Source organism: Talpa europaea, assembly GCF_964194135.1.
Source record: "Talpa europaea genome assembly, chromosome: 7".
NCBI classification, from domain to species: Eukaryota; Metazoa; Chordata; class Mammalia; order Eulipotyphla; family Talpidae; genus Talpa; species Talpa europaea.
The window spans coordinates 117,159,841-117,183,567 of record NC_140074.1 but is presented as its reverse complement, the minus strand read 5'-3'; the positions used below and the strand labels follow the sequence as shown (position 1 = coordinate 117,183,567).

General features: G+C 41.4%; 1 protein-coding gene across 1 annotated transcript in view; it reads right to left on the bottom strand.

Moving 5' to 3' along the window:
* SKAP1 (src kinase associated phosphoprotein 1) overlaps positions 1-23,727 on the bottom strand; it is a gene marked incomplete at its 5' end in the record, with an annotated part of 258,277 nt that overhangs the window by 34,365 nt on the left and 200,185 nt on the right. The window contains 5 exons of the mRNA XM_084238905.1: positions 1,884-2,078; positions 4,224-4,287; positions 6,888-7,012; positions 9,855-9,938; positions 10,781-10,858. Of these exons, the coding sequence (XP_084095031.1) occupies positions 1,884-2,078; positions 4,224-4,287; positions 6,888-7,012; positions 9,855-9,938; positions 10,781-10,858 (546 nt within the window). The remainder of the gene's footprint in view (positions 1-1,883; positions 2,079-4,223; positions 4,288-6,887; positions 7,013-9,854; positions 9,939-10,780; positions 10,859-23,727) is intronic.

The window sequence follows — 23,727 nt, the reverse complement described above, 5'->3', positions numbered from 1 at the left end:
GTTGTTGAGAAGTCACCAGACACACATTGACCCACCTGGGCGAAGGAGGTGGGCCCAAACTTGTTTTCCAAGGCCCCTTTCCCTTTATTCTCCTTTACTCTTGGATGCTGAGCATCAGTCCCCTCCTCCCTTGCTCCACTGAGGACTAAGCATGATGGATGAAAAGATCCTTCTTTGCTCTCCAGAAGGCTAAGTGCTTCAGTGGGGTTTTCCCAGGGTACTCTTCCACAGGTGTAACACAAAGTGGAGCATCACTAGGATATTTCCCCATGCCTGGGCAGGAGTGAGAGGAATGTGACCTCACTAGGAAGATTCTGGCCAAGTTGGGGAGTGTATCTCCTTTTAGGGAGTGTTGTGAATTAGATCCATTTCTGCACCCTGCTGTTGCAATGGAGCAGACTGTGAAAGGGAAGATTCTCAGAGGAGCTGTGTTTTAATGTAGCAATTTGATTCAATTTTCCACTCTATAAAATTACCCATCACTGCTCGTTGCTTTCTAACAGACACCTTCACTCTTAATTTAACAATCCTATCGAATTCTGCCAGGGAAATTGGAAAAATTTATCACCTGTGAAATTTTATTTTCCTTTGGTTGTATCTGTTTTTGTAAAACTTCATTAACGACGATGACTTGCTGAGGAAATTATCATTTTTTTTTTAACTTCAGACACAAGAAATGGCTCGACCTCAACCAAGATATCATTTGCATAATAAAACACAACAAAAAGGCTGGAGAAGTCAGGACTCGCAGAGGCTGGGAGTGCTGGAGAAGGCTCTCCGAGGTGGATGGGTGAAGTCCCAGCAAGGAGATGTGTGGCCCCAGGCCGCTCCTTCACTCAGGAAGCAGTGACGTGGCTTCTCCCCCAGGGAGCAGGTGATTACAGCCTTGACAGGGTTAGGCCTTCTCAGAAGCCTTAAAATGCAAGTTGCCTACTGATGACGCTTTTAGCAACCAGCCCTGTCTTCAGGGGCCCGAGCGTTAGATTCACCTTAGTTCCTGGGTTCATCTGGGATTGAGGTTTAAATTGCTATAAATTTAGGCTTAACTTGAATTTCTCAGCAGAGCACTGAACTCCTGGCAAATTTCCACAGGAGCGATCTTTCTGAATGGACTTGAAGATTCAGCATTCCTGTGGTCTAACTACCTCACAATTAAAAGGCTCCGGCTCCGATTTTCCACAGCCTGACCCCCACTGTGCTCTGCACTGTTTCAGCAGCTGCTGTTATCCCCACACGACAAGGCTATGCACAAGCAGTAAGGATGATATGGCTTTGGTGTTTTGTTTTGATTTTTTGAGAAGCCAGTAATTATGCCTTTGGAAAGAAAGAAATCTGCACAGCAGACCTGCTGTCATGGTGGGTAGAGGAGTCTGGCTCAGCTTATCTTTAAGAGATGCGATCTGACTGGTGGCACACCTGAACTAGGTAATGATGAGTTGTGCTCTATCAGGGTTTTACTGGGTTACTGAAAAAGCTCATCTGCACTTATCCATACTCCTTTAGACTTTTGATGTCCACAAGTTTGTGGTAACTTTCCATTATTCTCATAATTTTTAGACAGTAAAGTTGAAACTTAGAGAGTTTGGATGACCCCAAAACTCACATTCAACCAGTGACAATCAACATGTTGACACATGTAATAGATTCCTTCACACGGCACAGATGAAAGACTCCCTGGTCAATTCATTTTGCTCCCAGAGAAGAGGAGAGCTTCTGGAGTGGGGGGTCACAGGAGCTCCACTGAAACCACTGAAACTTTCCCCCGCTCTCTCCTTTAGAGAGTTGGTTTCTTCTGGAGTTTCCAAAGTTATATTCTTCCACCAGGTCAAGAATTTCTAAAACTGCAGAAAGATAGTTAGAAGTTAGAAGATAAAATTTCTCACCTGGTAAGACTTCATAAATATCATCTTCTTTTTCCTCTGTGGGTTCTTTTGGCCCCATACTCCCAGGCACAATAATGGGTCTGCATTGGGAACCAGAATTTGGGGAGTCCAAACCATCAATATCATCATATGTCTCTTCCTCTTCCTCTCCCTCCTCTCCCTCCTCTTCATATGGAATGGTGAAGGAACTCAGATCTGCCAGGGCAAAGATGAGACTGAGTCAAGATAGGGAGGAAAGGAAAAGAATAAGCCAGGGAGGTAAAGAGGGAGAAGGAGGAGGAGGGATGAGAATAAAACATGTCAAAAGAAAACGAAACACTAGGTTAAGTGCTGTTATTTCTAATGTGGGCCTTGGTGGCAGGAAATCTACAGAAAAGGCCAGACTAGCACTGCGTCAGGTTTAAACCATCAACATAAATCCTTCCTTGCAATAAAACTTGATCAGGATGAAGCAGCCCTGTAAAGTATGGGTGTGAGAAGGAGCACATGAGGCGAAGGGAAGAAAATAAGCCAAAAGGGGAAATGCCAGCATGCCACACACTGCTCGCCAGGTAGAAAACTGGAAGGGTGAGTGATGGCCTTAGCTCTGAGCCCGCACGGGGCTGGGGGACCATGGTGGCTGGCTGCTGTAGGATAGCGGACCTCTCAGAAGCTGATCTCCCTAAGATTTCTCTGTGGAGTTTCGGACAAGTTTGTATGTAAAGGGAAAAGTGGGTAAAAAGGAAGAGGAAGAGAAAGTAGGATAGGGAAACATATAACAGTAATGCAAGACCAGATGGAGGGGCTAAGCCATGTGGTCACCATGTTCTTTTGCAACTGTATAGTTTGGCTGACCTTAAAGTGGGTCACTGCATAGAGGTTGTCAAGCCATTACCGCACTGGGGAGCACGGGGAGGGAGAGGGAGATTGGTTTTTTCTTTTAATGGGGGACTGGGAAGGTTCATTCTCTGACGAGCAGTACAGAGTGCTCTCTGAAACTCTGCTGCGGGGCCTCTGCAGGATGGGCGAGCGCAGCCAGCGTCCTCTGGGGGAAGGAGAGGATGACGAGACATCGGATGTTCATTTCAAAACACAATAAAACTGTTTGGCTTGATTAGGCTTTTAATAAAGATTCTGCAACAATTTTCATCTGAATTCTGGTGCCACCTCATATGAGGAAGGGATCAAAGACACATTTGTGGCTTAGACCATATGCTATTATTTCGTTTGTTTTAAAATAAAATGGAATGAATAATTTCTTCAATGTGGGATTCTGAAAGTACCACAGGGTACAGCTCAATAAAGCTGCTTTGAGTTTTATTGAGGTTTACACACTTAGGGGTATATTACACGCATAAATCCAAGGCACCTAGATGAGAGTGTACCCTGTAGTCTCGCCATCAATGTTCATGTTTGCCTAGTTCCAGTCTATTATACGTGATGCTCTTGGTAGATGCAATAGTTTGTTTTCGTGATAGCAAAGACATAAACTGAGTAAAACAGGCATTCTTGTAATTAAAGCTCTGGTGCTTCCTCCTTTTTATCCACAATAAAATCTCATCCTAGAATAAAAAAATGAGATGAAAAGACTTGGTGTTTTAGGTTGACGTGCTTCAGGTCTTGCACCATGAACAATTGGTGTTTCTGACTTTGGGTGGAGGCAGGGTTCTGCCACCGTGCTATATGAGGGTTACTTGGTGCCCTGAGGCAGACTCAAGGTTGGCTACTCCTACCTGCCAGGCCACTCCCAGACAAGGCTTCCCTGGCCACTGTCACCTGCAGGCTGGCCAGCAGAGGGTACTCTAAGAGCAGTCATTTAGCATCCTCAGGCAGGGCTCTCCCCATCCAAAGCAAGGAGCATTTTATTGTGTCTTGAGACACAATATTAATGTCCAGGGTTGCTATTAATGACCAGGGTTCTTGAGGGCTGTCAATCTGAGTTTAGATTTCTACTTCCTACTAAGACTAAAATAAGATGATTTTGGAGACCTAAATTGCATCAAGATAACTTCAAGCTTAATATCATACATTTCCTTTCAAAAATATTAGGGGTTAGGAGACAGTGAGTTGAGCTGAGCTGAGCTAGTTTTCAGAATTTCCTTTTCTGGTGATTACAATACTCCACTTGGCTGCAGGGAGGTGAGAGAGTTACAGTGGTATAATCCCCAGGCTGACAGTTTCTTTATCTTCTAATTCATACGTGATACTATTTGTTGTCATAATATGAGGGATGTGATAGGGAAGGTGGAAGAGAGAACAGGCAGGAAAAAAACATATTGAAACCTGTGGATTATATATTATGCAAGAGAAATTCAACCTCAAAATCCACTCACGTATTGCTTCTGTAACCATGGTACTTACCCTTTAACAAGAAACTTATTTGGTCTACCCAGTCTCTGGCTTCAGCTGGATTAGTAGCTGTAAACTAGAGAAGAATTAGTAAATTAATGTATCACTTTCACTAAAATTTCCATGAATCCTATAGGAATATTAAAGGGAGGAAACTTGTGAGTCAAGTTTCAGAGTCAAGTTGAAAGCTCAGGATTCTTTGCCTGTTTAAATTTTTTTTTTTTAAGATTTATTTATTTATTTATTTATTTATACAAGCACTGGGTACAGTCAGAAGCGCGGGAGGGTGAGAGAATTCACCAGAGCCAGAGCGGGGAGCAGAGCAGGCAGAAGGACCGAAGTACACTGCTGAGGGGAGCAGCGGGCGGCAGGAGAGGTCTGCACGCCATGTGGGACCCTCCTCCAGTGGCCGGGGAGCAGCTGGGGATCAAACCAGCGCCACAGAGGCTGTGGGCAGCTTCGCAACCCAGCACTCAACCGCTGCGCCACTGGGGAGGCCCTTCTTTGCCTGTTTAATACTAGAAAAAAGATCAAAATCTCATTCAAAGTGACTTCTTTTTTCAGCAGTTTTGTCCACCCAATGTTGATAGCTATGGAGACCAGACATTTATGTCCATATGCATGCATTCATTTGATTACCCATTCATCCATCAGGCATTTATTTAAGAAAAGCTTACAGGGGAAGAAAAAGCAAACCAACATTTCTAATTCAAAGAACAAATGCCTCAGTTATGGAGACAGCAAACACCCTTGAAGTGGGAGCACCACAGAGTAGGCCCACTTGCCATTAGCAAGAGGCAACGTGAAGACAGGGAGCATATACTGGTGCCTAGAGTGAGCCAGGGGAGGCTGTTGAAGTATACTCTTCTCGGTTTTAAAAATGAGTTGGTAGAAAGTGCCTGGTAGAAAGAGGTTGGACATTTCAGATAGGGAAAACCAGCTGCAACAGATTAGAAACGCCAGTGATGGGGAAGGGAGGAGATCAGCTTGACTGGAGAACAGTAACAGGTGACACTAGGGAGCTGAGGGTCAGAGAAGAGTTGGCGAGAGGGCCCTGGGCACTAGAGCTCAGGTTTGACATGCAGGCGTGGCAGGTCACTGTGAATTTTAGCCACAGGAGTGGGGGATTCTTTCAGTAGTTGTGAATAGGAGGGACTGGAATAGGGGAAAATTGGAGACAGAAGACCAACTAGGAGGCGATTTAACTAGTCCTCTGGGTAAAGTGATAGGGACTTAACTATTGTGAAGGCTGTGGGAATAAATACGAAGGGAAAGATCCAAAGGATGTAGAGGAAGAATCCATAGACCATGGTAATGACTTGAATTCAATGGGCCAAAGAAAAGAAGAAGTAAACAAACTCTACATTCTGATTCACAAAACAGGCCAGTGAAGCATCAAGTCTTAGCAATTTTTTATTTTAAATGAATCAACTTGAAATGACTGTTCCTGAAAAACATTTTTATTATCTGGCCATTAGGGTAAGATAAAGATGTGTGCTGTATAAGAAACCTGGATTCCTGCTTAATACTTATTAATCGACATTGTCATTTCTGGTTTCTTAAAAGCACATTTCTATAAGAAATGTCTAGGGAAATTGATTTAGACTTGTCATATAAATTTTTATCTGGATGAGAAACCATCAGATCTGAATAATAAAAACAACTTAGTAACATGCCCAGTGTGTATATTAGTCACATCTTTAAAGGAATCTCTGGGAAAGTTTACTTCAAATTAAAAATAATTTTTGAAATTGCATAATGAAGACCTAGGTTATTTTATCAAAATAAGGTTTAAGATACTGTACAAACATAAAGGAATGAACGCTGAGAAAGAGTTGAACAAAGGGTTATTCACATGGCTAATATTAACCTTAGCAGATTTTTCTCTTTGTAAGTTAGCCAAAGTTTTCTACATTGTTTTAGTAAAATTGTAGTAAGATAAAAATAAGCAGGGACCAATATACCAAATGTAAGGATTATTTTTGCTGAAAATCACTGTATTTTTATGGTCAGAAATTTTTTATTGTTCTAATTGATTTTATAAGAGTAATAAATATATTACATATCAGATTATATGAAAATACATAAAAATGAACATAATGGAGGATAAGTCTTTCTTACTCCCACCCAGATTCTCTAGACTCTCAGTTATGACTGTTCATGCTCAGTAATCACTGTCAGCAATATCTTAGAAATCCTCCCAGAGATATGCAATGCCTTCACACACAGGAAGATTATTTTAGATAGCAAGATGAGTATGGGAAAATAAATTATTTTTTAGTCTGTAGTCAGATTTTTCTTTTTCTGGATTTCATGGAAGGAAATGAAGATAATCAGTTGACAAGTAAAGAGAATGGGAAGCAAAGCCATGAAATTAGAGACAGAATAAATAATGAGATTGTGTGCTGCAACAGACAAGGCTCACCTATGGAGTGAGACAGATAAGGGGATGAATGAAGCCAAGCAAAGGCAGTGCCTGGGATGAGAGTGGCAACAGAGAGGGGGAGGGAGGGGGTGGCATAGCACAGGTGAAGGCATGTCAAGAAAGAAGGTCTTAGTAAGAAATAAACAGGTAACAAAGACAGGATGGAAGCCAGCACAGCAACCACAGCTCACATGCAACGTGGGATGAAAAGCCAGTGCTAATGAGGCTCACCACCTCTCGGTTCATCCTACCTCATAGCTGCGCCTATCCTGAGAGGTCAGTTCAAAGCAGGATTCTTTCTTGGAATCTCTTCGCAGGTGGGGGGCCATCCGTACATTGTAGCCCTTAATGACAAAGGTCCCTTTGGGCTGCTTGCCTGCAAGACAGGAAAGCTCCCTGTATCCCTAGAGAGATGCAACTGCCAAGGGAAGGCATCTTCTCTGGTATGTAAAATAAAAGCACAGAAACAGCTGTTACATCCCTGAGGAACCACAACAGTCAAGGAAAGGTTATTAGGGAAGCTTAAGAAGAGGCTACTGTGACAGCGAGGCAGCTATCACTGCCAAGCTAGGGAAATGCAACATGAAAGGTTATTTTGCCAAAAGAGTACATCAGAGACAGAGAATTTATTAGAATGTTAAGAGATCTATAATAACAGAAAGAAGGAATTATTACAGCAGGGAGAGTGTGGCTCTGAACGTGAGGCTCTTGAAGGCTATTACAGAGCTGAAACATTATTATCAGGGCCAGCAGAGCTCACATTTGAGGGGAGGGACAGCAGCGCAGGGGGGGCCTTATAAGTTCCCGGGATCTCCTCCCATGCCCTGTGTAGCATTTGGGCTAGACCTGCCTTCCCGCCCCAGCTGATAAGGTGGGGATTTATGCTACAGGGAGGATAATTAAAACTCAGGCACAGACAAATCCAAAACCAAATAAACCCTAGAAATGACTGCAGAATTGAGGCTACCAGAGTGGGGTGGGGAGCAAAGTACACTATGGCAGAGGACTGTGGGTGTCTTGGTGGTGGGTGTGGGGTGGTAACATACATCTGGAGGGAAGTGAATCTATACCTCTGAATCATAGTGTTGAAATCGATGTTACCTCAGTAAAAAAGAATATAAAAAACTCCAGCTATTCAGTATTTTATCCCCCTCTAGGAGGTCAAATTGGGACATTGCTGAGTACAGTTGAGTGTCATTAGATGACCAGGAAGGAGACACAAAACGAAGGACACTACGTGGGTGAAGGGAGCGACTCCTCTGCCTCCTAATTCCTATTTGAAAAACAAAATATCAGAAACAGGAAAAGAGGAGGGAGTCCTGAGGATTTGTGTCCCCATGGTGTGGTTCAGGATTTAGGGTCCCGTACCTTGCAGAAATGAATTATTCAATAAATGCCTTTTGATGCTGACGATGGAAAGAATGGCAGTGGGTTGACAATATCAAGGGAAAAGGAAAAGACTCTGTCCTCACCTGGTTGAGCTAAAAGAAATACAGAAACACTCTTCACTTACTAAGAAAATGTCTTGGGCACAATAAGAAATAACTGGTGGGAAGGGAGCCATGCAACAGTGCTTTTTGACACCAGAATCTTTTTTGTTAAAGTATCTCTCCTTGTTCTAACTGGCCACTAAAATGTTTTGTTGTTTCTTCGGTCACCAGATTTTATTTCACCCTGACGGCAAAATGGTCAATAAAAGTATCCAAGTCTTTAGCTCTTGCGCTCCCCCCCTCTCACCTTGAGTGTAAAGGGTTCTGGATGAATGAATGTGGCAGCTGGTTTTATATCCTGATAAGCCAACCACTTATTTAAATGCAAGGGAAACGATGAACATTTTTACAACGACAAATGTCATGTTAGTTTGAAGTTTTAAAGTAGAAAATAAACACCCAGCTGGCTTATAAGCCTAGAATTCCGGGGTGGTGGTGATGGTGCTGGGGCTGCTGAATTTGAGTGTGGGTGGGGGGGGGTGCGGGAGGATCAGGGGACTTGTTACTATGCTATGCTACTATCCCATCCAAGTAGGGCTTTCCATTTTACCCCTAGATGGGAAAGGTTCTGAGGAATCCAAGATGGTGAACCCAAATGATCAGTGATTCCTGTTACGGGCACAAGAGACAGTGTAAGGCAATCGTCTTCAAGTTCAAGGGCAAATCTTAAGGATTCCAAGTCTTTAGGCAAAACTACAGTTCTTTCTGCTACCTTAGTGCCAAAGGTGCAGTCTAAAGGCAACTGGGAGGATATCTGATTACTCCTTAGGCTGGTTACCTGGGCATTGGGAGAGGAATAAGTTTGGGACAGGAGGAAGAGGAGAGACAAGTGGTGGGAAAGGAAGAGAAGAATCAACTGGTCTCTGTAAGAGAAGGGAAGTACAAGGGAAGTCCCTGCAAGAACTGGCGCTTTACTTTGTCTCCCAGTGACTCTGGAATTACTCCAAGGAAGCCCAACTCTGAAGAAGGCAATCCCCTGGTGGGAAGTTTGCGTTCACCTGCGTAATGATCTGAGTTGTATTTATTTGTGGCTGCCTCCAGTTGGTGCTTCTATCCTCTACTCACAAACTCCTCACAAACTGAGCAACCATGTTAAGCACAGATGGGGTCTTCCAGGGATAGCCCATGAGTGCTGATCTTGACTGAGCCAGTGGTGGCTCATGAGGAAGCTGTCTCTGGTCTGAGTCAACACTTCCCTGCTGCCGCCATCAGGCTGAAGGGTGTCTCTTGGGCTTGGCAACATTTTGGTGTCAGTGCTCTGTGGCTCCAGGGAGGTCCACTGAACCACTTCCAGTAGCCATTAGGAAAAAATGGGGAGCATGCTCTTAAGAAGCTTGGACTCGCTTCCACTGGTAAGCTGTTTAAATCTTTCTCAGAATAACTTGCTTTCAATATTTTAACCATATTATTAATATCTGCAAAGAGTTTGAGGTTTTTTTAAAAATAAGAATGGCAAAGTATTGAACCTTGATGTTATGTTATTGATCATAATAAGAGAAAACCTATTGAAACACTGACCAGTGTTTATAGGGCAAATAATTACTCAAATCGGCGCCTGAGTTTTTGGTGATGGGCAAGTTATTCTTTACCTGAGTCTGTTTCTCTCCTAAGCATTTCCCATTGTGGGTGTTAGTTAAGGACTGCTATCTTGAGATCTAAGTGCTTGAGAATTTACAAAGTGCTTGCATCCAGGAGTGAGATGCTGCCGTGCAAATGAAGAACACTTACTTTTCTCATTAGCATAGTAGTAGAAGAGACCTCTGCTGACAACACACCACCGCTTCTGCCACTCCGATCCAAAGAAACTATGATCTAAACGGAACAGCAGCAAGGGACATAAATTCAGGTAACTACAATCACCGATGACTCCGTAAAATCCAACACACAGTCCAGTGTGGTATTGTTTTACCTCCCAGGTTAATGGACTGTGAAGCCCTCCCTTTCACTCCCACAGGTTAGCTGGCATTGACTCAGTCTGGAGGACTCGCTCAGTTAAAGGCCAGGATCTAATCGGGCTTGCGGCTCTGTCCCCTCACAGTTATCTCTCTTTCTTGACATCTTTCAGGTTCTAATTTCATCCCGTACTTTAAAAATTCTCCATGATATCTTTCTGCGTTGCCTTTTAGCAAATCAAAATGATGTCCTGGGCATGAGAATGTCTTTCTGCTGAGCCAATTTGCCTGTTGTTAAACCTCAGACTATCTGTTCTAATCAAATGAGTGATAGGTCAAGATGTGGGCTCCTCTGAAACTTGAAAGTGGACTGCTCCCATTATGATATAAAACAATTACATTTTGGTAACATAATTTCACTTTTTGTGAAACTATGTTTTGTGGGAGCACAAAATAAGAAAGTCACCAATCATTTATTTAGCAGTGTTTATTAAGCACTTGTGTGCCAAGTGAGCAGGGCTGAACCAGTATCCATCCTGAGGAAGATCACAGCCCTAATTTTATATGATGCTAAGGTTGCTTAAAATTATGGGCCATGTCTCTTCAGCCTGTACACAAACATAAGACTTCTTGCTTTCCTTTCTGCCTCATACCTTTCTAGCAGGCACTGGGCATTGAGAAGAAAACTGGTTTTTAGCTCTATTTTTCCTCATTTGCCTTCCTTTCCCAGAATGTTCTGAGATCTATGGGTCTGGTTGGTACCTTTGCATTTCTTCTCCAAGTAACCTTGCTTGATGATGTTGTCAAGTTCTTGAGCTCCTTTTGTGATGTCGTCTATTCCTGGAAGGAAGAACAGCAACACCTTTGCTGAAACTGGGCAGAATTTTCATTAATTTAGGCTACTTTAGATAATCTACTTTAATAAAGAGATACAGAAGGCAATAGCTTGAATACAATACAAAATAAAACAACATCTATATGAAGGGGAAAGAAAAAATTTCATTCTTCCTGATTGTATATAATGCTAAGATCACTTAAAATTATCTATACATATGTTACTTTGTATAAGAGGAGTCTGGCTACAACATATGCTGACTGGCAAGAAAGGACTCCAGAGAATCAAGAATTTGCTGTGGATATAAACTCCAAATTGGATAACACATTGAGGTAATCAAAAATCATATGAATAACTACAGACGAACTTTAATGAGTGATACAGTCTACTGTTAACACAGTCACCTCAGAGAGAGCAATAACTATATACTTTTTTTCTTTTTCTTTTTCTAGTCCCCATACAATTGCAACCCCCTGATTTTGACCCCAATACTTCCTTTCCCCGCCCCCCTCCCCAAAGTGTGTCTCTGGTTCATAGTTGTTTGTTGATTTTGATTTTTTTTTAAACAAACACAAAGTCACCTTAGTAACAAATTTTTTTAGGTTCACACAAAGAAGGGTTATGCAATATGAACCCTTGGCAATTGCTGTTGAATTCTGGTTTTGTTACTTACATGTAGGAAAGTAAGTTTTGTTACTTACATGTGGGAAAGTAAGTAAGAAATGACAGAAAGCTTTACAAAGAGAAGACCCTGGACTTTAATCGTATGCTTCTAACATGCTTGACTTTCAATCAGTCTCATTAGGTACAAATTTATTGAGGATTCAAGATCTCAATTCATCTTCCAACACTGGAGTTTACACTTATTTTACAGAGGGTGTGGAAATGGACAAAGAGGAAGGAATTTACTCCTCAGAAAATGAAAGGAAATAACAAAACACAATAACAACAACAACAAAAAATTGAAAACATACAACTTCATGTTTTTTAATTAGGAGAAATGAAGCGAGCTAGCAGAATCATATTTCATCTTTTTTGTCTCCAAACCCAAATCTCTTTTGATTTGCCTTAAAAAATTTAGAGCGCAAACAATCCAAACCAAATTAAGGCACAACCACCTATAAAGCAACTGGGTCATACACATGTTTTTGGGTGAAATAACTTCTTTTTAATCATGCAACTGTGTTTTGAACATCTGTAATTAACATTTACTCAGTGGTGACTATGAGATTGCTGCTTTGCTCAGTGTTTTACAGACTTTTTGTTTGAATATAGCATTTTAACATTTAAAAATAAAATAAAAAATTATCTTTTGCTTCTGAGCTCTTCAAACAAAGTTTTAAACCTGTAGATGGAAAATGATCTCTTTTTCTTTTTTAAGGTGTGTCTAAGTGCCTGAGTCCTTATCCTACTTGTCCTTAATGTCAGCTCCCTTGTTTATGGGCTATTTTCATCTTGTGTGTTAGTGCATACTATAAACAAAGTTAGCAATTAGTCAACTCTGTGGCTGCTGTAATCCTTCTGATGGGTCTTAGGGTGCCGGCATGAGAGGAACAGCAGCAAAGGAAGTTCATTTGTCTAGTATCCTTTCATTGTTCCCACCCTTTTGAACATTCCAATATGTCTCTGAAAATGCTCTCCAAGAAGCAGAAACAGATGCTAATAAGGACAGGTTGGCTGGGCGAGCACCCAGGTTGGGAGGGGAGGCCTTTTGAAGGAGAGCCTATCCTCTCTGCAGGCTGTCAAAATAGTGCTGTGAGAGGTCTAAAAATTAAATGAAAGCATGGGGGTTAAGAAAAACAGGATCCTTAAGATAGGCGCTTCCATCACTTTTCCCAACAGGTTTTTTGTTTTTGTTTTTCCTCCCCTTTTACAAAAGGTCTTGTTAAACTTAGAGACACAGCTTCCTGCTAAAGATGCCGAGAGTCTGAATCATAAAAGACATGTTAAACGTTCTATTAGAATTCAAACCTCCCTTTTTAATGCAAATCTAAATGCCATTTTATGGAACATCTATAATTATGAAAATGGGAAGACATTGCCTCGTGTGCAGGGAGAGTCTGTGCGTATGAATATTACATTAATGTGCCCACACCAGCTCACTGATCCTGCTGGCAGGAGCATAAAAAATGCTTGAGTGAAACTTTTATTTAGATGTTAAGACTCCAGGCCCCAGCGGGGTGACAGAGACAGTCCCTGTGAGTTGCCATCAGAGAGAGAGCTTGAATTGAATTACCCAGGGGGGAAGGAAGTAGTGATGAGCACTGCTTCGCTTATTTAATTTCATTTACTTTCAGTACATTATCAGCATGAGGCTTTTCGCTCCCCACAAATGGAAACCCAAGAATGCCACCACCAAGAAAACAAAAACATAATGTAGCAGAGATGTCTGAACTCCAAGTCACTAATTCTAGGATCAAAGGGACAGTTCCTTCCCATCACCTCTCCTTAAGAGTCACAGGGCTTGCTAAAATTGGACCCTGAATGTGTTGCTGATTTTTCTCTCTTGTTGGTCATTCACCAAGATTATGAAGTATGACAGAATAGAAAATATTTTATATTCTGTGTTTTGGTAAGATATGTTAGGTAGAGGAAATCTATATTCATGATGCCTAATCCCCTCTAAGGGCAATGGAAAAGTGGGATTACAGGTGAAGTTTGGAATGGTTATAGAAGAAGAAAGGAAATCTAATGAAATCAATCTATTCTATTGATTGTTTTCTATGCACAAGGAACTGGATGGTAACTACAAAACCAAGAATTGTTCTCAAAGTAAAGTTGACTCTGAGCTCAATTTCATTAGTTCCATGATCTGCTAGAAGAATCCAGAATCAAGGTTGGGCATTGTGACAATCAAGCTCTTTCTCTGTGTCAGCTCAGGGTCCCACTGCCCAAGAACCGGTGGTCCTGATGATGCCCTATGTTAGTTCTGGGGTAATGAGGCAGAAGGAGTCCTGTAAGCTGAATCTACACCTGCTGGCAAATGAACAGATCTGCAGAACCACTTAGTGCAAAATAGAAAGTATGTAAAAGCTTTGCAGGATGATAATGAAAACAGAAAGAAGCCACAAACAATTGCATGAATTGCTATTTTAAGGCAAAAAACATTTATATTTAAGTATACAATTAAAAAAATAGAGACTTTTTGTCCATTACCTGAGAAAAGATATCACCACCTTAATGAAAAAATAGAAATGATTTAGATTTATTGGGAATAAATGGCCCTCTTGGATAAATCTAAGGGCATATCACATTATATCAGCACAAAACAGATTTACATTAGTGTCATAATCTCTCTCCACCACTACACTTAACTAAATCTCTCAGAATAGCCCATATAAAGAAAAGATTCACTTAGCTGAAGGATATGGGACTATAAAGATAAAATCAACAGAGAAGTTGTTACCCAGAAGTGATGGCCACCCAACTTTCATGGCAGATGAAGATAAAGGAAATTCTCAGACATCTTTCTCTCCTCATCCAGATTTCCTTTAAACCCTTGTCCCAACCATCCCCAACTGCAATAAAAAACGACAGAGGAGGATTCCATCTCTCAGTGCGAAACAGGACTCCTCAGTCAGCTACACACAGCAACAACAATGGGGGCCCTTGGAGTGTGATGCATTTCCATAAAGCAGTCAATAAAAAAGACACGGGAGCTTATGTGAGTCACAGCCCATTTAATCAGCTACATTCTAGGCCACTGAGAAAAGAGAATTGGAGAAATCAGTTGGCAACACCACAGCACAAGGCTAATCACACAAGAGGCCACACGATTTCCACTGTGAAAAGGCAGCCCCTGTAGAATAAACCAGGTGCCCACTAGATTTCATGATAGGCAGTTGGTCTTTTGCTAAATCAACCTGAAATGAAAAAATCAATAATTAAAAAAAACTTGTGTTCAATTCTTACTCCCAACCCCTCCTTAAATTCTGGACTTCTTCCAGCCTCCCTGTTCCTTTCATTTCATTGTTTGAAAAACGGGCCAGACCAACACCAGCTTAGAGACCAGCAACTCCTAGGGGTGAATTTCGTGCAGGGTGAAGACTACCAGGCTCCTGCATTAAAGTACTTGTGAAAAGGGCCCTAGGAATTGGGTGGATGAAGTTGGAGAAAACCTAATATTTGAGGACTGGAAATGGTCAAGTTTTCTCTGCAATTCCAATTCACTCACAGATCTCTGGTATGTGTGTGCATATTTTCAGACTAGGGACAAGCACACACCTGACAGTGCCTCAAGTGTACAGCGGGGAAGAGGATATAGCAGGTAGGGTGGGAGGGGCTTGCATTTTCCTGTCTGGGGTGGTTGATCTTGATCCTTAAATGCACCTTTGTATTTGGCTTCTGTGGCCTTCTTTAATAAGTTCACTACCATTTCTCCCTAGCTTCTTGCATTTCTGTGTTACTTTTTGCTTTTTTTTTCTCAATTTCCAGGAACCAGTCAGTGAATGGCAGTCAATTTGAGGTGTTCATCTTCTGGGCATGATGCTAATAGGGAAGTTGTTTCTCTACTGATCCCAGGGGACGGCTTACATCATTGATGAACTTCTGTGCTTCCATTCAGTATCCACCTGGGTTTACACTTCTTCCTCACACTTTCTGTCCTTGCGCTTCATTTATTAAGGCATTTAGATCAACACATGTCAGGTGAAAAAGTCTAAATCATTAATAATAGACTTAGGATCTGAAAATTTCAAAGATATAGAAACCACTCAAACAGACAGATTTAATTTCATGGAGGAATAAATCGGATAGCAGATAAAAGGAAGGGAGTGAACACAACACATTTAATCAAGTTCTTTAACAAGCTGTGACATAAGAAGCTGGGACACAAAACAAGTACCATGTGAGTTAGACTGAAGGACATTGGAAAATGATAGAAATTACATACTTGTAGTTAGCAAACCAACACAGAGGACAATACTCAGGAGATCCTGATGGACTCTTGTTACCGCTCCAAAATTTTTTTTCAAGATTTATTTATGCATACAAGAACTGGGGTACAGGCTAGAGGTATGGGGGGTGAGAGGATTCACCAGAGTCAGAGTAGGGGGCAGAACAGGCAGAGTGACTTAAATGCACTGCTGAGGGGAGCAGTGGGTGAGTCAGGAGAGGTCTGCTGTGCCATGTGGGTAGCTCCCTGGCCCGGGATTGAACTTGTGCTGCAGAGGCTGCCGATAGCTTCAAAGGTTGCAATTTAACCCTTTGAGCCACCAGGGAGGCCCTCTCCAAATTTTTTAGAGCATTAAGGAAATCTGTTAATTTGCTTGTTCTAGTACCAGAACAAACAGTGTGAAAATAAGTGGAAGAAATCTTGTTATACTGTGGATAAAGAAGATTTGTGAGAGATTTTAGGTCAGAAGTACTAAGAAAAAAAACCCAGATGACAGATGAACAAAATAACATGACTTAAAAAAAGTGGCAAAAGACCTAATGAGTTTTTAAAAAAGATTCATTTATGCATACAGGAGCTGAGGTATAGGCCAGAGGTGCCAGGGATGAGAGGATTCACCAGAGACAGAGTGGGGAACAGAACAGGCAGATCTACTGAAATAAACTGCTGAGGGGAGCAGCGGGTGAGACAGGAGAGGTCTGCTGCGCCATGTGGGTTAGCTCCCTGGCTGGGATCAAACTCATGCTGCAGTGGCTGGCGACAGCTTGAGAGTGCTGAGACTTTAACCCCTGTGCTACCAGGGAGACCCCCCCTAGGGAGTTTTTAATCTGCATTTTATCTAGCATTTTAACATCTCATTTGAGTTCCACAACAACCCTATAAGGTATGTGATATTATCATTTTCACTTTGCAGATTAGGAAACTGAGTGTTGCTGAGATCATGGGCCTTGCTAAAGGTTGCTGGAAAAGCCCAGGCACCATCCAGCACCTGAACCTTGCTCAGGGACACACTCAGAAGGGGCTGCAGAAAGACAGGGTCTTCTCACCTTCCTCTGTTCAAAAGACACTCCATTCAAATAGGGGAGAAAAACAGACACAACGTGTGTTATTCTAATACTTGACATCAAAAACTATTTTAAGACCCTGTATTTCTTAATGTACTGGCTGACTAAGTTATAGCATTGTTTTCTAAGGCAGGTCAGTGTGAAATCCTACAGGTCAATAGATATATAGAGCAAAATATATATCTTTTGCTCTGTGAGGATGCAATGAAAGGACACACAGGTAAAGAAAATACAAGGGGAAGAAGCCAGGGGCTCTCAAAAAATGCTGCTTGGTCACTGAGGTTTTTCAAGACTCCTCTGATACAAGAGTGATAGAAAAATGAAGGCCTATCCCAGTGCAAGCCTCACGAGGAATCTTAGATGTAATTTGCTTACTCTTTAAGGAAGAGGTTTTGGTTTGAAAAGAAAGGAGATTTTTAAGCCAAATATCCAAATTGGTTGCTTTTCATAAAACATTCCATCGATTATACCAACCTATAATGTAGAAACCATGACTATTTAGAGTACAGGAACATTCTTATTCCTAGAAAGGGAACCACACCAATTGTCTAGGAGGCCTGTGAGGTCAGGGCTGCCCCTTTTCTGTATCTTCACTTTCAGTGGGACTTTATTTATATGAAGTGAAAATATTGGGAAAAAAGCCCTTCCACACACTAATTCTAGAATCTAAATAAATGGTAATAATAGCATGCAGGAGGTATAAATAGTTCATCTTAAAGAGTGACTAATTCCATATAACAAGTCCTTGATTCTCAATCATGTATCATGACATGTAGGTGTCTTTTCATCAGCTAAAGGTGTATCTAAAGGGCAGCGATTCTGAATGACTTGTTTTGGTATAAGTTTTTCTGTGGTAGTCCCATCTATATTCTCCCATGCTTTTTTTTTTTTTTTTTAAGATTTATTTATTTATGTATCCAAGAGCTGAGGTACAGGTCAAAGGTGTGGGGGGTGAGAGGATTCACCAGAGACAGAGTGGGGAACAGAACAGGCAGACTGACTGAAATACACTGCTGAGGGGAGCAGCGGGAGAGACAGGAGAGGTCTGCTGCACCAAGTGGATTAGCTCTCTGGCCGGTTGGGGATCGTATTTGTGCTGCAGTGGCTGTGGATAGCTTCATAGTGCTGTGCTTAACCCCCTGCGCCACCAGGAGGCCCTGGCATGCTTTCTTAAGGCATTTAAAAATAACTAGTAGCTTATCTCATTCCTATCAGTCTGTGGTGACCAAAGACATCTGATGTATTTATTTCCAAGAAAAAAATTGCTTTTTGTCACAATCTGGGTGTTCCAGGGAAGCAGGCTGAGCATGAGATGTGGCGGGATGTGTGTAATGTGGGGAAGAGGCGGAAGATTCATGTGATCTCCACACAAATTGTTTAAATCCAGGATACTTTTGTGTCTTCTGATTTGACTAATCACACTTATCTTCAATCTAGCACTTTCAACTTCATTTTTATGCTAGGAATCCACCCTTAATATAGAAGCACAAAGATCCCAACTATCTGAAGTCTTTAGGAGTCAAACCACAATCAGTGGCAACAGCGCAAAGGGAGATATAAGAGAATAAGAGATACAAGATATCTGATATATAAGAGAATCCTGGCAGCAAGGCTTTGAAAGGCCTTGCGATTCCAAAAAAAAGAGAGGATTTAAACTGTCCAATTGTCTTTTCACAAGCTTTGAGGGGCAGCTGGATTTACACCTCTTCCTGCAGGTGATGACCATTAAACATACGTCACTTGAAAGCACATTCTTTAAAAATGAATGACAAAATATCATTTCCAAATATATTTACTGCTCATTAGGCCAGTGCTAAGAACATGGGGAAAAAGGAAAGAAAAAGGAAAGTGCCCCTTGCCTGGATTTGGAATCACTTTTTAATTACTTTACCTTCTACCTGTCTACCATACTGTGGCCAGAAGTCACCTTTCTGAAACGTAGATCTGGTCATGTCATAGTTCTGCTTAAAGCCTTTAACAATTCTCCATTATCCATAGATCTCTCTAGTACACAAAAACATTAAAATATTTGGTCTCACCCTTCCTTCTAGTTTCTTTTTCTCCCAAACCCCAAGGACCGACCAAGTCTCCAGCAACAACAAGTAACAAACTTTGCCTTCTGGACAAGCCCTGTACTTCACAATGAAGGCCTTGGCTCAGCTGATTTTCTTGTTTGGGACTCTCTCTCCCTCCCACCCCCATTTTCTGGGTAGGAGACCAGTCACATCTCATCTGAATCTTTCTGTTTTTCCCATGTGGAAATGTATACTCCCTCTTCTGTATGCTAATATAATTTTCTATGGGGCATTATTATAGCACAGTCTTGGCTCCCAGGGATCCTAAACCTTTTCTTCAATACTCTCCATTCTTGTCTCTTTGCTGTGGTTTACATAGGACCTTAGTTACTATATAAAGCTACTAGGAGCTTTGAACATGGAAATAGAAAGGGGCTATTCCAGGGAAAAGGAATGTGAGTCTTCAGAGAAGGCAGTAGGGGAACACAGTCTAAAAAGGGGAAGGAGCTTACATTTATAGGAAGAGAGGTGAAACCATGGAAGAAAGTCGTGAACAAACAACATCATGGACTGGATTAAAATGGGGGAACAAAGAGGAATCCAATACAGCGGCGGGCAGTGTTTGTGCCAGCGCTGTCTAGATAAGGACAGTGTTAGATCAAGGAGGAACTGGGACATGTGAACACCTGAGGCTCATCACAGGACGGGGCTGGTCTTTAAACAATTGTTGAACTAATGTGGGATTAAGAGGTTTCCTTTACTAAAACACACACAGTGAGCTCGGATTATGATTCACAGAGGGTATTGTTAGGTTCTTGGAAAAACCGCAACTTTAAGTGAAATGATGTTGAAAATAAGATATTTTTTACTTATTTTTTATTATTTTTTTATTATTTAAATTTTATTTTTATATTCCCCTTACAATTACAACCCCCTTATTTTGACCCCAAGCCCTCCTTTCCCCGCCCCGTACCCCCCATAGAGTGTCTTTGGTTCATAGTTTTTTGTTGAAAAATAAGATATTTTTTGAGGACCTGCTTTACCTATTTCTCTCAGTATCCTCAGAGGCCTAACACACACACACACACACACACACACACATACACACACACATACATACACATACACACAGTAGGTGTCCAACAAATATTTGCTAAACTAAATGAAAAGCACCTCTAACCTAATGGGACTCATAATCTAAGAAGGCAACGTGGAAGTGAATATTTGTTAGATAAATCACTTTTCACCTAAGCTACAACCAGTAATTTTGTTCTGCTTTATATTCACTATTTTCATCTTAAGAGCTGGTTATGTGAAATAAGGGAGTTGAAAAGGGAAAGAAAGGAAGCTTCTAACTAAGAGGACTAGGAGGAGGTGGTGAGTGCAGCAGTTGGGACGAATAATGATACTGAGGATGATAGGAAGGGGGACAAAGAGGACTTTGGAAAAAAAAATTAGGAGAAAATGCCATGAACCTCAACTGGAGAAAACTAAATTTCTGAGTCCTCTTTCATAGTCTTATGGCGACATCAATTCACTCCATCTCAGACCTTATCTATCTTCAGGAAAGTATCACAGGATGCGGTCCAGAGGAAGTCATAAATTGACAAAGACTGAGCCAAACTCCAGCAATTAACAAGTGGATAACTGATTACTCTTCAGAAAATGGCTGCTGATAGCAATTTCTGAGCTGAAGACCTTGAGTGCCTGAGAACTCGGCCTCTCTTTATAGTTTCCCCAGTCGTGTTCTTTTATTTCCCTGAAAAATGGCTTTTTCTCTCCGAACTTCCACAGGTACATCTGCTTGCGTCCTGCATACAAATATTCTATGTGTACCTGAGCACCTAACACTGTTGGCGGTGAAGGCTACGTGGGGACCAGTGCCCAGAATCCCGGAGTCTGTTTTATCAATAGTTACTCTACAAACCAAGAGATTGCAAGGAGGAAATCAAATGATAATAATTTTGCTTTCTTCATCTCTCTGTAAAAAGACATTCAGATATCATCAGACCGCTGCATCGAGAAAACTTTTTAAAGCAAACAAAGCAGAAAATAAAAAAGAAGACTCAGGAACTAATTATCGAGATTCTCTGGGGGTATTTCAGGGTGGGTGATCTAATGAGAACTCTCACACCCCATCAGGGAGAACTTGATGGGAATGCAATGATCTTAGCAATGTGGCTCTGACCTGACATATATCATCTACTGGACAAAGGGCCTCTCCCAAGCTAGACCTCACTCCAGAGAGCTCCCTGGGTGTCTCCGTGCAGCAGTGTGGGATTGGAGGGGAGAAATAATGGCCATGATAAGGTCTCTTTAGGGCAAAAATCACCCCCTTTTCTTTCAAGTTACACATTTGAGATTTAAATCTTTGTTTCTTCTGTTTCATCTGGCAAAACTCAAGCAAGTTTGAAGTGAGTCGAACTTTGCAAAGGAAAAAATTAGAGAGGGGAAAATGAGGGTGATGTTTCTAGACCCAAAAGTTTTTAACCAAATCACTAAGTCTGTAATTGCAAAATAAAAACACTAAATCTCAATATCTGTTTGCACAGCTCATTAGCTAAGGGCTCACACTCAGCAAACGGAAAAGAGGAAAAAAAAAAGAAAGAAAAAGAAAGAAGAAAAACTTTAACACCAAATGCTTTTGGAAAGTTACTATGGAGACCAGTCCTTCCTGAGAATGTAAAGTAGGCCCTGTCATGTTCTGCTAGGTTGCTGTCAGATGTCTGCTAGGCATGTGTCTGTCTGTCTTTATTGCTTATTTAGAAAGTAGCAAATCGAGATGAGGCAAAGCCTCTTTTGTCAGACAGTGCCTGAGAGAGAAAGAACATTCCTTTCCCCACTGAGCATTATGAACGTTATGGCAGGCACTCGACCTGCTCGGCTACCGGGACAACATGATTTACAATGTGAAAAGGGAAAACCTAAATCACCAAGTAATGAAAACATTAAAGTTAATGCATCACAAGTGAGGAATTTATTACCATTAACTCCAATAAACAGTTATAAAACACCGTCCTTTCCTGTCCACGCACAGGGACACAGACACTGGACTTCATTAAGCTCAACTTTCTTTTCTTCTTCACTAGACCAGTCATGTGTGTTTGAACCAACCACCATTTATTGTTAAGTGGACTGGTTCATTTTCCGGGACTGTAGAAAGCTGAAGGCACATCCATTTTGCTTCACGGAGCTTGGTATAGACGGATGAAATAGCAAAGTTTAGAAGACATTCAGCCCGCTGTTGCTATATAAGTTTATTTAAAAGTCTCTAAAATGTATGTCTGATAAAAGCAGAGTAGCTCTTCCGAGCAGCCCTTCTCAGAGGCAGGTATATAAGTAATAATGCCCGGTGAAGAAGTTGGCATATCGGATGCCAATGCATGTCAGGTACATTTAGCCGAATAATTTTTCCCATGTTATTGTTTGGTAGAGTACCTTAGAAGGCTGAGATGGAAACCCATTTCCTTCCAACATTTTTCTCTGTCACAGGGGCACACCAGTTTATAATGTTAAGGTTGTTCATGAACAAAAGAGGTCGCACATATTGGATGGCTAAGGTAGATTGGTTCTGGATTCATTTGTTTTAGAGGGAAAAAAAGAATTAAAGGGTATTTTGGAAAGCCAACTCTAATTGTGGAATCATCTGGGTGTTACAAAGCAGACAGGAGAGGTAGCATGAAATTCAGGCTTCCCTGGCCAAATAGTTTCAACGGCACTAATGATAGTAGTAATACTTTACATTTGATAGTACTTTAGAGTTTTCAAAACGCTTTCCTTTATGGCACCTCCTTCATTCTGATACAGAGAAAAAGGCTCGATAGTCTAGTCTGTAGAAGCAGCAGCTCAGAGTGGGAAATGACTTTCTCACACACCTGGAAAGAAAACAAAACCACCAATGCAGAAACTCAAGTGTCCTCAAGCTCCAAATCCAGGATTTCTTTGCTACGCCAAGTTATATGAACCTTTTCCATAATGAATACCATGACAGTCTTAACTATAATCTAAAGTCAAGATGAAGAATGCTTTATTTCTAGATTTCTCAACTCATATTTCATGGTTTTAGAAACTATCTCCACCGGGCATGGTGACAGCCCAGTCCTGCTAGAGGGAGCCAGCAAGTTCATTCTGGAAACAGGAGCAGCTCTTTGGCATTACCAGAGGAAGAGAGGTACCTGGCTGAGGTTAACAGGGATGCTTAGCTCCACCCATGGAGTGGAATTGCTTCATCTTTCATGTGCCAAAAAGCATACAAGAAACGGAACTAGAGAGGTTATAATGCAGTCTGAGCAGCACACCCCATACTATCAAAGCTAAGTTTTCCATATTGATTCTAACTGCTAAAAAGTAGTATAACTTTGTAATGCTTGTCAAGGAAATTCTTCTAAATATTATTTCACTCATTTTAGCAGCTCCATAAGGCACCTGAATGAAGAACTCTTGATGGGGAGACTGCAGGGCTCTGCAGTGGTGACAGCAAGTGACCCTGTCACTCATTTTGCAGATGGAGAAACTAAGTCCAGTCAGCTAGATTAAGCGACTCACCCAACTTAGTCATGATGTGACTCATCCAGTGGTGTCATTATGTGACATTACCCAAGGTAATGTGACTAATTTGTTGTAGAGTTGAGAAGAAAATAGTTTCTGACTCCAGTTCAGCATATTATCACTTTTTTACTTTCATAGTCATGTAATAATCCTTCTCTAATTCTGGCACAGGGGGTTAATTTCTGTGGGGAATCCAGACCTGAGGGTCCCAAATCTTGGGACAAATGGTCCAGTGGAGAGTGAGAAGCCATTCTGAAAACAGATAAATTAAGTAACAGTCTATGCCCTGAACACTCCAACAATTCTAGTAGTTGTATATATTGGTGTTTAGGAACCTTCTTTGAGAAAAATGA